This window comes from Phyllobates terribilis, unplaced genomic scaffold, assembly GCF_046119375.1.
Source record: "Phyllobates terribilis strain yellow unplaced genomic scaffold, ASM4611937v1 Scaffold_2__4_contigs__length_985480577, whole genome shotgun sequence".
Taxonomy (NCBI): Eukaryota; Metazoa; Chordata; class Amphibia; order Anura; family Dendrobatidae; genus Phyllobates; species Phyllobates terribilis.
The window spans coordinates 134,301,783-134,316,371 of record NW_027362762.1 but is presented as its reverse complement, the minus strand read 5'-3'; the positions used below and the strand labels follow the sequence as shown (position 1 = coordinate 134,316,371).

General features: G+C 42.2%; 2 protein-coding genes across 3 annotated transcripts in view; both read left to right on the top strand.

Annotated features, from left to right (window-relative positions):
* PHF11 (PHD finger protein 11) overlaps window positions 1-3,953 on the top strand; it is a 38,802-nt gene extending 34,849 nt beyond the window's left edge. Inside the window, exons 8-9 of the mRNA XM_073669015.1 lie at window positions 1,937-1,953; window positions 3,756-3,953. Of these exons, the coding sequence (XP_073525116.1) occupies window positions 1,937-1,953; window positions 3,756-3,806 (68 nt within the window). The 3' untranslated portion in view covers window positions 3,807-3,953. The remainder of the gene's footprint in view (window positions 1-1,936; window positions 1,954-3,755) is intronic.
* Window positions 3,954-3,968: 15 nt separating this feature from the next.
* Window positions 3,969-14,589, top strand: part of LOC141197489 (uncharacterized) — a 66,662-nt gene continuing 56,041 nt past the window's right edge. For both annotated transcript variants that reach the window (XM_073662695.1, XM_073662694.1), the window contains exons 1-2: window positions 3,969-4,674; window positions 13,317-13,420. In XM_073662695.1, the coding sequence (XP_073518796.1) occupies window positions 13,337-13,420 (84 nt within the window). In that variant the 5' untranslated portion in view covers window positions 3,969-4,674; window positions 13,317-13,336. The remainder of the gene's footprint in view (window positions 4,675-13,316; window positions 13,421-14,589) is intronic.

Below are 14,589 nucleotides of genomic sequence, written 5' to 3'. Positions count from 1 at the left end.
CAGGTGTATCTTGTAAACCAGAACCCTGTTCAGAATACCTGGTCAGCCCATGAAAGACGGTCTCAGCTGGACAGACAGTTGCACTGACCAAAAAGCCCCATGAAATCATAAAGACATAATCAAGTAAGGAGGGAAAAAAATCATAAGTGGATGTGGCTAGGGAAACAAACTACCCTATGCGTATCGCCACAGAAGTGGCTTCATCAGGGGCCTGTGAGGTTCCATTGCACCCCTATATATATGTGTCTTGCTTAATTAAAACAAAATCCTCACCAGCTGGAAGGAGCAGTCTGGAGCTACGTGCAGCGGAGGCAGGAGGCGCGACCTCTATGCCGGAAGTGTTTGACAAGCGCTTGTCAGTACAGACTCAGCGCATGTGTGCTGGCCAGAGGTCCTTATGGGGGAAGCGAGGCTTCCATAGTCATGGTGACACAGGTTTGTTGCGGCCGATGGACTCATGCTGTGTCTGCTGTTAGTCGCAGAGCGGTGGCCACGTAATCATTATCAAGAAAATCCCCCAGTGATGCACAAAGATGGTCCCTATAGATTCCTCTTAGATGCCCAGCAACTCAGAAAAACAGTGTATATAAACCACAAACCTATTAGAAATACCTCAGAGTGCACAGCAAGGTGTGCTATAGTAAATATACTAGATGAGACCACAGGTAAGTATTCTGAGTCTGAATAGGGGCTGAAATATCACACCATCCAATATACCAACATGCATGTTGCAAAGGGCAGAGCGAAGGCAACAGATAAAAGAAAAAAAAAAAAAGTTCAATGTTAACCACGTCAAAGTCAGGTCCAGTCAATCAAGGAGCCCAAGTCAGGGTCAGGTCCAGTACATCAAGTCCTTATAGTCCTCCAGACAGTGTAATGGGCCCCACGTAGTCCTTAATACAGTATAATGTCCCTTTTCTCAGAAGCTCATTTGCATATGTCACTGATGGCGCGCAGTGATTGGCTGACACAGTAGCTTAGTAGTTGGTGCAGCCCCGCCCACGCAGAGCTTTAGTGTACTGTTCCTCCTGCCGCCATAGGCCCGGGCTGCAGACAAACGGTTTATAGTGCAACCCTTCTTGTAAAACTTGTTATTCATGATGGATGTGCTCTGCTCTAGGAAACGCCCCAGACATCATCCAGCAGGGGCAGTTTTAAAGCCTTCATCAGACTCTTTGCCAACAGTAAGCAGTGAGGGATATCTGCTCCTAACAGAAAGGGGTTATCTAATAACTGATGCAAATGGGAGCAGAGCGACTCCATTGATTTCTGCATGATGTGACTTTTCTCCTGAGAGCGGTGTACGGACACAGGGAATTACCATTGAACCCCTTACACATCTTTTTGTGCACAGCTTATGCAGGCGCTCCATGCTTCAGAGTGGTCTTTTGACCGATGGGTGTTGGAATCAGGACCTGTACCTCATTGATTGAACAGCCCCTATAATATAAAAAAAATGATTGGTACCTCTTTTAAATATATTTTTTTTTTAAGTGGGAAGGCTCTAGATCTTTATAGTCTCTAGTAACAGCTATGGCTCCAACATCGAGACCTAAGAAAGATTGTTTTTTTTTTTCTTAATCCATTGGGGATTTGAAGATCGAGTTTCGTGATCACTAAGATCAGGGCTTTTCAATCCTATCATTGGGGGATCACTTTTTATTAGAGGGACTTTTATGTTCTGTCCCTAACTATGCCCCTTTTGGGCTCATCAGGAGTTCTCACTTCTAGCTGGGTTTAAGTGCCGCCGGTCCGAAACGGTCAATCTTCAGGAGCACGTGGCCTCCGGCAAGTAGGAAGCCTTACGGCAAGGGAGCCGTGCGCTTCTGAAGACCAGTCCTAAAGCTACCCCTTGTAATAATTATTCATGTCTCAATAATTCATTCATTGTCACATACCCGAGTGCTGACCATCGTGTTGTGTTTATATCTTACAGACTCTGAGCGCTGGCAGGTAAAGTACTTGGCTCATTCTAATTATTATATTATGTGAACAAATGTGCTTTTTTTTTTTTTTTTTTTCCACAGAAAATTCTGTTTGCACATAAGCACTTCCCATCCAGATTAATTCTCCACCGTGCTTGGAGAATTAGTGAGGTTGGATCGTTTTGTTTTAATCTTTTATACACCATCCTGAGCTGTGTAAGAAATATTTTTCCTTCGATGGACAACCCCACTATTTGTTTTCAAATTGAGAGGAGCGATTCTGTGAAAACGTACTGAATGTTTCATTCATTCATTATATTACAGAGCCATGTTTCCAGAAAATAAGTTATTGCATTGTAAAATATGAGGCAAATCTGAGCTTCATGATAGGAAATTCAAGCCAAAAAGGACAAATGTGCAATTAGAAAACCGGCTTGCTTGTTTTACACTTATCTATAGTTTTTATTCATTTATTTCTTTAGAAACATCTGTCCTCTCTGGACCCCCTGCCCAGTTTCATCTAGCAGTTTGCATCAGAAATCTGGTGTAAAACTGCTTTAAATTTCACAAATATTTTTGTGCAACTCAGAGTGTTGTAACTTGGCATTTTTACACCAATCCCGCTCCATCTACTTTTTGAAATGTGGGTTGGAGAGGGTCAGGTAAAAAACAAATTCATTGTAGTTTTATGCCACAAAAGTGTCAAATTACATCAGCCCTGGCTAGAGAACATTTCTGGCAGTAGCTCACACAGTTCTAAGATGTGTCATTTTTATTAAATAAAATATGTCCGCAGTTTTTGCCATCTCATCTGTGAGCAGTCTAATGTAGGTAAAGAGAAGCTGAATCCAACGATGTATCACTTAGTTTACTGGGTTCAGCAGTTCTGCCACAATCAAAGTTTTTATATTTAGCATGAAGCAGAGCAGAGAAAGCTAACCCCGCCCACACCACAGCTAACCTCGCCCATACCAGGCTCTGTATGTACATTGTCTATAGACAGTGAGCTGCTCATCACAGGCAGCGGCAGAGGAGGACAAGAGCCCACACGCCATCTAGTCACAGCAATGATAATCACCAGGTGATAAAACCTTCAGTGTAAGTAAACAGAACACAGCTGGATATGTGACACATCCTTGAATTCTGTGTTTAAACTCATACCTCATGCTGTCCTCCGATTACATAGCAAAAACCTGCTGACAGATTCCTTTTAAGAGGCATACACCAAATTTATTAAGAGACATTCGCCTCTTGAGTAAGTTGTGCCAAATTTATTAAGCGCTCCCTTTTGTTACAACTGGTGTACAAAACGCCAGTTGTTTTTTTTTTTTTTTTAGCAATTTCACGACACTTAGCGGTTTTTCCCGTTTTTCAATACATCATTTGTTCAATTGAATGGTGTCATTCTAAACTACAATTTCCTGCAAAAAAAAGCCCTATGGCCATGTCGGCAGATGTAATAAGGTAATTACTCTTGGAACTAGTGAAGGAAAAAACAAAATGGTTAAAACATAGTAAAACTTCCCTGGTCACTAAAGGGTCAATGACCTGCTTCTTTTGCAGTCTCTTGTCATTGCATTGAGTGACTAAAACTGAAATAATACTTATGCTGTACTGTTAATTGCTAATTAAACTTCATAGACTTCTATAAAGAGCCAACGGCCATAATCTGTCATCTGAAGGTGCATGCAATCATGTTGACTCCGTTTCGATCACTGAAACCACACGGACAGAATGTCAAATATGGTTCCAGCGCTCATGATGAATATTATTGGTTTTTAACATGAAAGTGTTTTATCTAAATATGTATGGACTTTTTTTTTTGTGTAGAGAGACAGAAAGAGAACAAAGCTGCAGAATACAGCTGGTAGAGCAAGGTAACGTTGCAGATTAGTTAGTGTTTGCACCCTGTTTGAAAGTTATCACTTTTAATTATCTGCAAATAACAGGAGCTGGTACGGGCTCTAAGTTCTTGCTGTTTTGGTGAGTATTTTACATGGCCTTGATGGGGGGGGGGGAAACAACTATTTTTTTTTCCTGTGTATAGGGATTTTGATAGGTCGCTGATCTGGTATGGTGGCTACATCGATGACCTGCTTATGATCTGGAGCGCTGATATGGTGGCCACATGCCAGTCTTAATTGATCATCTAAATAGCAAGTCTATCAATTTAAAATTCACATCAGAGGTACACATAATTGAAATATTTTCTATTTTTTATTTATTTATACATTAAAGCTGATTTAGAGACTTGATCGATTGCCTAAGTAACGTATTGGAACTCAATAACGGGCAATAGCTTGCTACTTGCAGGATCGTGCCACTTGTCAAAAAGGTTGGAGAGTTAGTAAGAGCAAGAAGAAATTGCTCTGCTAACTCTGATTGGGAACTGGAAAAGAAAAAATTGCGATAGACTGACACATTGCGGTTATCGTACATGGTTAATTCGCAAAAAAGAAAGGTGAGTCTTTTTTGACAAACCTTATACAGGATCATTTCACCTGAAATATATTACAATAATTTTTTGCTGTAAAGACAAGAGTTCTGGATTTTTTTTTTATTTTTTTTTTAAATGCTATAATGTTATGTATTGTATGTTTTAGTTGGATGTTATTAAAACAAGGGAGCGTCAGTAAGTTATACCCGTACGTATGTCACATGTAAGCTTCGCTGAATTTGTAGTTTGTTTCAATAATTGTATGTTTATATTCCAGGAAGAATAATATAAGAAATCATAATGATAATAATGGTGAGATCTTTCTCCTCATAATACAGAATTTAATATTTGTGACTGTAATATTTATAACAGATGTATGACCTAATTACCTTTTTAAAGGGGTTATCCAGGACTATTTAATTTATTTTACTATGGGCCACTAGAACTAATCGGCCTGGCGCCGATCTCTGCCGGCACAGAGAGGTCACACACCGCTCCTGCAGCAATTCAGCGGCTTCCACTGGCGTCATGTTGACAGCGTGCCGACTTCTCTTCTGCTCTGCTCTGTTGACAAGGTGTGACTGCTGACGTCATATTTTACCTAGCCCCGCACTACTAGATGCATTATGTAAAACAGGAGGCAGGTCAGTGAAGGCACAGAGACCTGTCATAAGAGCATACAGATGAATATGTAAGCAGAGCACCAGATAGAGCGCCCCCCACAGGCTGCCCCGGAGCACGAGCATATCATTATCTCCAAACTGAAAGTAAAGATGACACAAGAACCACAGGAAGGATTTCATCAACACAGGTATCATTTTAATCAGTGTAATGTCGCCCACCTGACAGTGTATGTACTTTACTGAGCACAATCCTGCTAACAGGTGCGCTTTTAAAGGGGTTGTGCCACAAACAAAGTACATTTTAATTAATAGATCTTAGAATAAAATAAAACACAATCATAAATGGGCATACTGGAATAATATAATATGTTATGTAAGAGCAGTAAAAAGCATGTGGCCCAAGAGCCTAATTTAAATATGTAATAACAAAATAACCTTGAAGTAATAAATAATACATATAATAAAATTTAATGCTAACAAAAGTGCCCCCCAAACACCGTATGATATTCCCACAGCGAATTCTTCCACTGTACCCTCCAAACGCACGGTATGATGACCCTAGTGTACCCCCAACAGCAAAGTATGGCGACCCCCAACACAGTATGATGCCCCAACTGTGTTGCCCACAAAGCCCTCCATACAGAATAATAGACCCCACATAGTCCTCCATACAGTAAAATTGGCCCAGACTAGTCCTCCAGGCAGTATAATGGGCCCCACATAGTCCTCCAGGCAGTATAATGGGCCCCTCATAGTCCTCCAGGCAGTATAATGGGCCCCTCATAGTCCTCCATGCAGTATAATGGGCCCGCGTGGTCTACACAGCGCCCCTGTAGGACTGGTATCTAGTACTTTATGCTCACCGTATGGTGGGAATATTTGTTTTAGTTCAATGGTTTTGTCAATGATCAGTGTATAGTCACTACTGTAGTGCTCGTGATTTGCGGTTATGGCCTGTTGATATATTGTGTAGTATTGATGGTAATTTCTGTAAAAATTGGAAAAGAGATTACTCCGGAAAGGAATATAGGATTGAAAAAACAGAGGTATGGAATTTAATTTGCATTACAGCGACATAACACAGATTAGATCAGTACATGGGAGTAAGAAAAACAAGCTGACAGATTCACTTAAAAATATCTGATTCATGACGGATAATTGGCACAAGACCATTAACCTTCATTCAGATGCACGTGGTGGATCACTGAGGCGTCACATCACTTTTTTGACATATATGTATATCTTTTTTTTTTTTTTTTTTTTTTTTTTATTCTTATTATTCAGACTACCTCTCACCTCCAATATACTACAGTACCTATTCTGTATTTATAGTCCATGAAATGGGAATCTTTAAACAATTTTATAAACAATTATACATTGCATTTGGTATCGGAAAACATCCAGAGACATCACATCAACATAGACATACATCAAGAAGGACATATAAAAGTAAACATGTCAGATGGGTTACCACATACATATAGTTTCCTTGCCTTATAAATGTCACATCATCTGAAATTATACGTAGAGAAAAAGAAGGAAAAATAGGACATTTTCCTGATTAGGATACAATCCGAACTTGAAACTCTTAACCACAACTTATCCAACTTATGCTGTCTTTTCCGTACTTAAAATAACTCCCATCATAATGTATAAGGATCTAGATGTCTGCCTCCATAAGTATCATTTGTCACCTGTAACACGTGATTTACTATTTATACACATATCTCTTAACATATTTACTTTCCAGCCCACACCTTTCGCCTAAGTAGAGATTGTAAGACATGAAGAATTCCAATATTCCCATATTTTGGAAAATTTTAATGGACAGCCTCTATTTTGATATATTATCTTTTAAAATGGAAATACGGAGTTAACCAGAACAATCCAGGAATGCAATGTTGGCTGTGTGTTGCCCATCCATCTCAGAGCCAATAATTTCCTGGCCAAAAATAAGGTTTCTCTCAAAAAAATCTTAATATAATAGTCCCAGACATCATCATCCATTACTCCAAAAAGGCAAATCAGGGGATCACATGGAATTGGAATGGATATTAAAGAGGATAATAAGGAGGTAACTTCTTGCCAGAAGGACCTAATAATGGAGCAGTCCCAAATGAAATGAACAAAGTCAGCATCTATGGTATGACAACGTGAACATTCTGAATTAGAAGAACGCCCCATTTGATACAGTCTGTGGGGTGTGAGATATGACTGATGAATAATATAAAGCTGAATCATCTTATTAACAGAGGGAGAGACAAATGCCTCCTCCCCCATATTCAGAATTAGAAGTCTCCATTTATTTTTTGCTGGCAAAGGAATAGGATCTAAGCCTGTTGATAGCAAATATGTATACACGCTAGATGAAAGACCTTGTGGGCCTTGAGATTTAAGTATTCCTATTAAGGGAAATGAGGAAATAGTTTGATTTATTTCACAGTTTTGTAAGAGATCTAAGCCCATTCCTAAGTTGGAGATACCTGAAGAAATGAGATCTTGGAACCTTGAATTTATTTTGCACCTGTTCAAATGACATCAGTATAGATCTTTCATAAATATCTGTTAACACACAGATCCCATTAGCTATCCAAAAGGGGGCAGATGGATGTTCCATTAATGTCTCAAAGTGCGTATTCCCCCATATTGTATTTTTATTTACATAGAATTAATTGTATATCATCACTGCACCAGTGATTGCTTATTTTTTCCCCTTCTCCCATGACAGCACCACCTGAGAGAGGGTATCCACCCACCAAGGACAGGAACCTACTGAATAAAAAGGCGGTACCTCTCCTCCGCATCAGTTTTGGTTCCTGTCCCTGATGGGAGCCTCACCAGGTGGAGAAGAAGCGAAAACTAGTTTCTTCAGAATCAGAGGAATCAGTGGAGTCCCGTTTTACAAGAAAACTGCCTTCCTCCTGTAATCTCTCCTCATCATCATCATCGGAGTCTTCGGATGATGATGGGGGGGGGGGGGGGGGCAGACCTTGTTTTTCGGTTGATAATACTGAGAGACTAGTTAAAGCCGTCAGAGTGACTATGGGTATTACCGATACCAAGGTGTCCAGAACAGTCCAGGATGTTATGTTCCGGGGCTTAGACCAAAGGAGGAGACGCTCATTCCCGGTCAATGTCAGGATTAAATCTCTGATAGAAAGGGAATGGAAGAAACCGGAGAGGAAGGGTCAGCTGCCGTCACCCTCCAAGCGGAGGTACCGCTTTGAGGAGGAGGATGCGGCTAAATGGGACAAAACCCCTAAGATTGACGTGGCCATTTCAAAATCTTCAAAAAAATCCACTCTGCCCTTTGAGGATTTAGGAGCCTTAAAAGACCCGCTGGATAAAAAAGCGGAGTCCTTCCTTAAGCAAGCCTGGGAGTTGTCAGCAGGGGCCCTTAAACCGGCAGTAGCAGCCACCTGCACCGCTAGATCTATGATGATCTGGCTTCAACAATTGGAAGACCAGATTAGGGGGAATGTGTCCAGGAAGAAAATTCTATCGGACCTTCCTCTTGTGCAGGGAGCTGCTGCATTCCTGGCAGATGCATCGGCAGATTCAGTTAGGCTGGCTGCCCAGTCTGCAAACCTTTCTAATGCAGCCCGTAGGGCGCTATGGCTCAAGAGCTGGCCAGGGGATGTGCAGTCAAAGTCTAAACTGTGCTCAATCCCTTGTGAGGGGGACATCCTAGATAAAGCCGCAGACAAAAAACATGGATTTCCCACGGTGTCTGGTTCCCGGTTTAACAGCTCCTTTCGGAAGAGAAAATACAGCCGCGGTAAAGCTCCCAGAGACCAAGGTAGCTGGAAAGACAGAAAGTCGTATAACAGAGGCTTCATGTTCGGGGGTCCCTCCTCCGAGAGTAAGAAAGCCCCTAAGTGACAGTCCCCCCCAGGTGGGAGGAAGATTGTCCCACTTTCTGCCTGCCTGGAAGGAAATTTCATCCAATTCTTGGATCTTAGGGATAGTCAAGAGGGGGCTCACATTAGAGTTCAAAAGCAGGCCCAAGAACACTGTCAAAATATCAGCCCCCAGGGGTTTAGCGGAACAGATAGCCTTACAGCAGGAAGTTCTCTCTCTGCTCATGAAAGGAGTTCTGGTGGAAACACCTGCACCCGAGCAAGGAAGAGGATTCTATTCGACTCTTCCTAATAAAGAAGCCGGACGGCTCCTTCTGGACCATTGCGAACTTAAAGAGGCTGAACGACCATTTAGTCTACAGGCCGTTCAAGATGGAAACAATAAAATCTGCCATAAAGATGTTATTTCCGGACTGTTTTATGTGCGTCCTCGATCTGAAGGACGCCTACTACCACGTCCCGATTTTGCCAGATCATCAACAGTTTCTAAGAGTAGCTGTACAATTAGGCAGGCACGTAAGGCATTTTCAGTTCGCAGCTCTTCCCTTTGGCATTTCCATGGCGCCGAGAGTCTTCACAAAAATCATTCTGGAGGTCACAGCGCACTTGAGGGAAAGAGATATTCTGGTCATCCCTTATCTGGACAACTTCTTAGTAGTGGGCAGATCAAGTCAACTCTGTGCTCTAGCCCTGGCGGACGTCATGGCCAGTCTAAGACGCCTAGGTTGGCTGTTAAATCTGGAGAAGTCAAGGCTGCAACCAAAGAGGGTTCAGTCTTTCCTGGGTCTCATTCTGGACTCAGAAAACCAAACCTGTCTTCTGCCAGAGGAAAAGAAGCTGAAGATCAGATCCCTAATATCTCAGGTTATCAGCAATCCGACCATGACCCTGAGGAGTGCAATGTCTCTGTTGGGTACAATGACATCTTGCATCCTGGCGGTTCAGTGGGCCCAGTACCATTCCAGATGTCTTCAACAGGAGATTCTGGCAGCGGACAGGCGGCTCAAAGGTCGTCTGAATGGGAAAATATCTCTTCCAGATGTCGTGATCAACTCCCTGGACTGGTGGACATCTCCGGTCAACCTATCTTTGGGGGTTCCTTGGACCTTCCAGGTGTCGGATACAATTACAACAGACGCAAGTGCAGAAGGTTGGGGAGCTCACCTAAGGGATCGTTCTGTACAAGGCCTCTGGTCGGACAGCGAGACAAGTCTCTCTTCCAACATGAAAGAGCTGTTGGCAGCGAGAAACGCTCTAAAAGAATTCAGTTCTGTTCTTCAGGGTCCTCACGTCAGGATAATGTCAGACAACAGATCAACAGTCGCCTACATCAGTCATCAGGGGGGTACCAGGTCTCTCCCTCTGATGTTAGTAGTGGATCAGATCTTCAGGTTTGCCGAGAGTCGGCTGGTTACGCTCTCGGCGCTGCATATAAAAGGGGAAGAGAACATAAAGGCCGATTTCTTGAGTCGTCACATCTTGAAACAAGGAGAGTGGGAGTTGAATCCAGCCGTTTTTCAGCAGATTGTGGGTCGGTGGGGACAGCCCCAGATAGATCTATTTGCAAACAGACACAATCGGAAGACCGAGACCTTTTGCTCCCTGAATCCAAAAGAGGGGGCGTTTGCGGTGGACGCGCTGCAGATTCCGTGGGATTTTACTCTAGCTTATGCCTTTCCCCCTTTTAGTACTGATCCCTACTATCCTGAGGAAGATCCGAGAGGAACGGGCGAGGGTTATATTGATCGCCCCGTTCTGGCCCAAGAGACCATGGTTCACTTGGATGAAGAGAATGTCCCAAGCAGATCCATGGGTTCTTCCGGACATCCCGGATCTCCTCAGGCAGGGCCCAGTCTGTCATCCCCAAAGAGCAGGCCTGCATTTGACGGCCTGGATTTTGAGAGGTCGCTATTGACGCAAAGGGGGTTTTCTCCGGATCTTGTTACTACCCTTCTGGCAAGTAGAAAGCCGATAACAACTAGAATCTATGGTAGAACCTGGGCTAAGTTCTTGTCTACCTCGGGTCAGTCCGCCAAAGGGAGGGTTCCTATTGAGGCCATATTAGAATTCCTCCAGAAGGGGTTAAATATGGAACTAGCCACCAGTACTCTTAAGGTGAAGGTATCCGCTCTGGGGGCACTGTATAATTATGACTTGGCAGCAAATAGATGGATCATTAGATTTATTAAAGCTTGTCATAGATCCAGACCTATTTCTATTCCAAGAATGCCTCCTTGGGACCTTAATTTAGTTCTGGAAGCATTAACCAAACCTCCCTTTGAGCCCTTAGAGAAGGTTTCAGAAAAAATCTTAACTTTAAAGACTGCTCTACTGGTAGCCCTGACATCAGCTCGTAGAGTCAGTGACTTACACGCACTATCCGTTAACCATCCATTCACTCAAGTATGTATGGATAGAGTAATCTTAAGACCAGACCCGGCCTATCTTCCAAAGGTAGCCTCCAAGTTCCATAGGGCGCAGGTAATCACTCTCCCTTCCTTCTATCCTAATCCTAGGGATTCTGAGGAACATAAGCTTCACACCTTAGATGTTAGGAGGGTGTTAGTCCAGTATTTGGAAGTGACAAAAGCCTGGAGAAAGAGTGACGCCTTATTTATATCCTTTCAGGGGGCTAGGAAAGGACTTAAGGTTACAAGGGGGACCATAGCTAGATGGGTCAGGGATACTATTATCTTAGCCTACTCTTCTAGCAATCTGCCGGTTCCAGAGAACCTGAAGGCCCATTCCACCAGAGCGGTAGCTGCTTCCTGGGCTGAGAAGGTGGATGTGCCCATCGACATCATATGTAAGGCGGCAACTTGGTCATCCCCCGCTACATTTTACAAACATTACCGTCTTGACCTTTCCTCTTCTACTGATCTGTCCTTTGGTAGAAGGGTGTTGCAAGCGGTGATCCCTCCCTCTGGTATTTGATCTCTATAAATCTCTCAGGTGGTGCTCTCATGGGAGAAGGGGAAAAGATCCTAGTTACTTACCGGTAACGGGATTTTACAGAGCCCATGACAGCACCCTATTAATTCCCTCCCCTTTATCACTGTGGTGTGCACTTTTTAAGGTGTTTAGTACAAATATTGAGGTGGCGGTTATGTATTAACCTGTCTTCGGAAGCCCTCTCATGCTCTGAAACAAAACTGATGCGGAGGAGAGGTACCGCCTTTTTATTCAGTAGGTTCCTGTCCTTGGTGGGCGGATACCCTCTCTCAGGTGGTGCTGTCATGGGCTCTGTAAAATCCCGTTACCGGTAAGTAACTAGGATCTTTTGCTCCCTGAGTGGTCTGCAATCACCCAGCCCCATATCCCAAAAAATTAAAACGTTACAGGTCTCACAAAATTCCGCCGCAAGTGAAATTTCTTTTTTCTTGTAAATTTCTGAATTTTTTTTTTCACCACTTAAATAAAAAAAAAAAAGAAAAAGAAAAAATTCTAGATGTTTGGTATCTGCGTACTCATACTGACCTGGGGAATTCTACCACCTGGTCAGTTTTACCATACAGTGAACATTGTGAATAAAAAAAACTCTAAAAACAATTGTGTATTTTTTTTTCCCACTTTCCAGTGAATCGCATGATAAAATTAATGATGTCCTTCAAAAAAATACAACTCGTCCCACAAAAAAACAATCCTTCATATGGCTATGTGGACAAAAAAATAAAAAAGTTATGGCTCTTTGAAGAATGGGAGGAAAAAACAAAAATGGAAAATCTTTTCCATTTTCAAGGTCGTGAAGGTGTTAAAGGATTGCCAATTGGCTATATGTAAGATTGTTTAATAGACAGGCCGGACACTCTTCTCTTGCACACAGAAAGATTGGAAATGGGTCGTTCTGTACATTTAGGCCCTGATTTTATCAAGACCGACAATTTTCTCCCCGGTCTTCAAGAGGGGGCATGGTGGAGTCAGAGGGTCCGGATTCATGAACAGGTCCACATCTGACGAATTGGGTGCGCCTTCATGTGCCACTCCAGGAATCTTGAACCAGTCCCTGCAAAACCAAAAATAAATCTATATAAATCTGGTATCGCTATTATCATGCTGACCTGAAAAATAATGCGAAACTTATGGGGAAAAATAAATAAAAACCAATTCCTTAATTACTGTTTTAATTTGTTCATTTGGAGTAAAAAGTTTTCAAACATTTGTTATTAACCTTAGAATGGAACCAGTAAAAACTTCAGCTCATCACACAAAAACTAAGCCCCTACTCAGGTCCATAATCTGTCAACGGAAAAAGTAAGATTTTCCATGTTGCTGATGACTCAAAGGTTCTTGAAAAGTGACATGGCTCCCAAAGCATTCAAGAAAAATGGGTCACCCCGCCCAAGTGATTAAACTGATCGTTTGGATATATTTTTTTTTTTATTACTTGGTGAGTTTTTCTACCACCATTCCATCGTATTCAGAACAGTGTCTATGAGATAACATTATTTCTGTTTTAATATTTTTTATGCAGGTGATCCACATACTACCATTATGCAGAATGCGCAAATCAATGATCAGCGAGAAACCACATTCCTACTAGCAATTCATTCCGCTGTTAAAATCGACGACAGTGAGGTCAGTACTTTTCAAAGTGATGCTTCGTATCTTGGAGTAACGGTCTGTATTACAGACAAGAACTGTAATCAACATTCTTCTGTTTGTTGTTGGAAACCGTCAAAAAGTTTGCTGTTAAAAGCACATACAAATAAGCTGATTATTATGTTGCTGTTTGCAATAAACCAAAAGAACAATTTACATTTCTTAGCACAACTAAAATAAAAAGTGTTTTTCAACAAAAAATGGCACTTGCAATGACTACCACAGTCTCAGAATTACTTAACCCCTTCATGTCCAATATCTGGTCATGTCAAATATCAGGTCATAACAGCCAGAGCACATTCGACTGTTATGACCTGCTGCAAACATTATGCATAGCCAAACACCACCTTCTGGCAGCGTTCCTGAGGAATTTTAGCCCATTCCTCATGAGGCAGATGGTCAAAACCCTCGAGTGACTACAAAAGACCTGCAGCAAGATTTGGCGGCAGCAGGCAGTGAGGTTTCAGTGTGCACATGAAAGGCGCGTACTGAACATTGAATATTTCCATGCACAAACTTAAGACTTGCACATCTACAGACACAAAAGGACAAGAAAAGTCTGTTTCACTATGGTCAAAACCACATAAATAAGCCACAGAAGTATTCTAGTCTATGGAGAGATGAAAGAAAATTGGAACTTTTTGGGCCTAAGGATTAAGCATATGAAAATCACATCCTGTCTACAGTGAAGCATGGCGGTCGGAATGCACTGGGTCTCCATTACTTACTCAGCAAACCTGCAGCATGTGGAGGGCAAGATGGATTCAGTTCAGTATCCGAAAATCCTCGGAGAAAACATAATTTCTTCTGTGTGGATGATGAAGTTTGTGCACCAATGCTTGGTTTCAGAAGTAGTACGGGAAGATTTTGGTTGGTCATCAGTCACTTGACTTGAACCCGATTGAAAATCTTTGGTGGGATTTTAAAAAGGCAGTTTCATCGCACAAACCCAAGATTATTGGTGAACTGGAGGCCATTGTCCAAGGGAAATGGGCTAAGATTCCTCAGAAACACTGCAAGAAGCTTGTGTCTGGCGATGCATTTTGTTTGCAGCAGGTCGTAACCGCCAGAGGTGCTCTACTAAGTTTTAAAGACACTTGTCATGAAAGGCTTGAATAATTCTGAGACTGCAGTAGTCAGTAAAA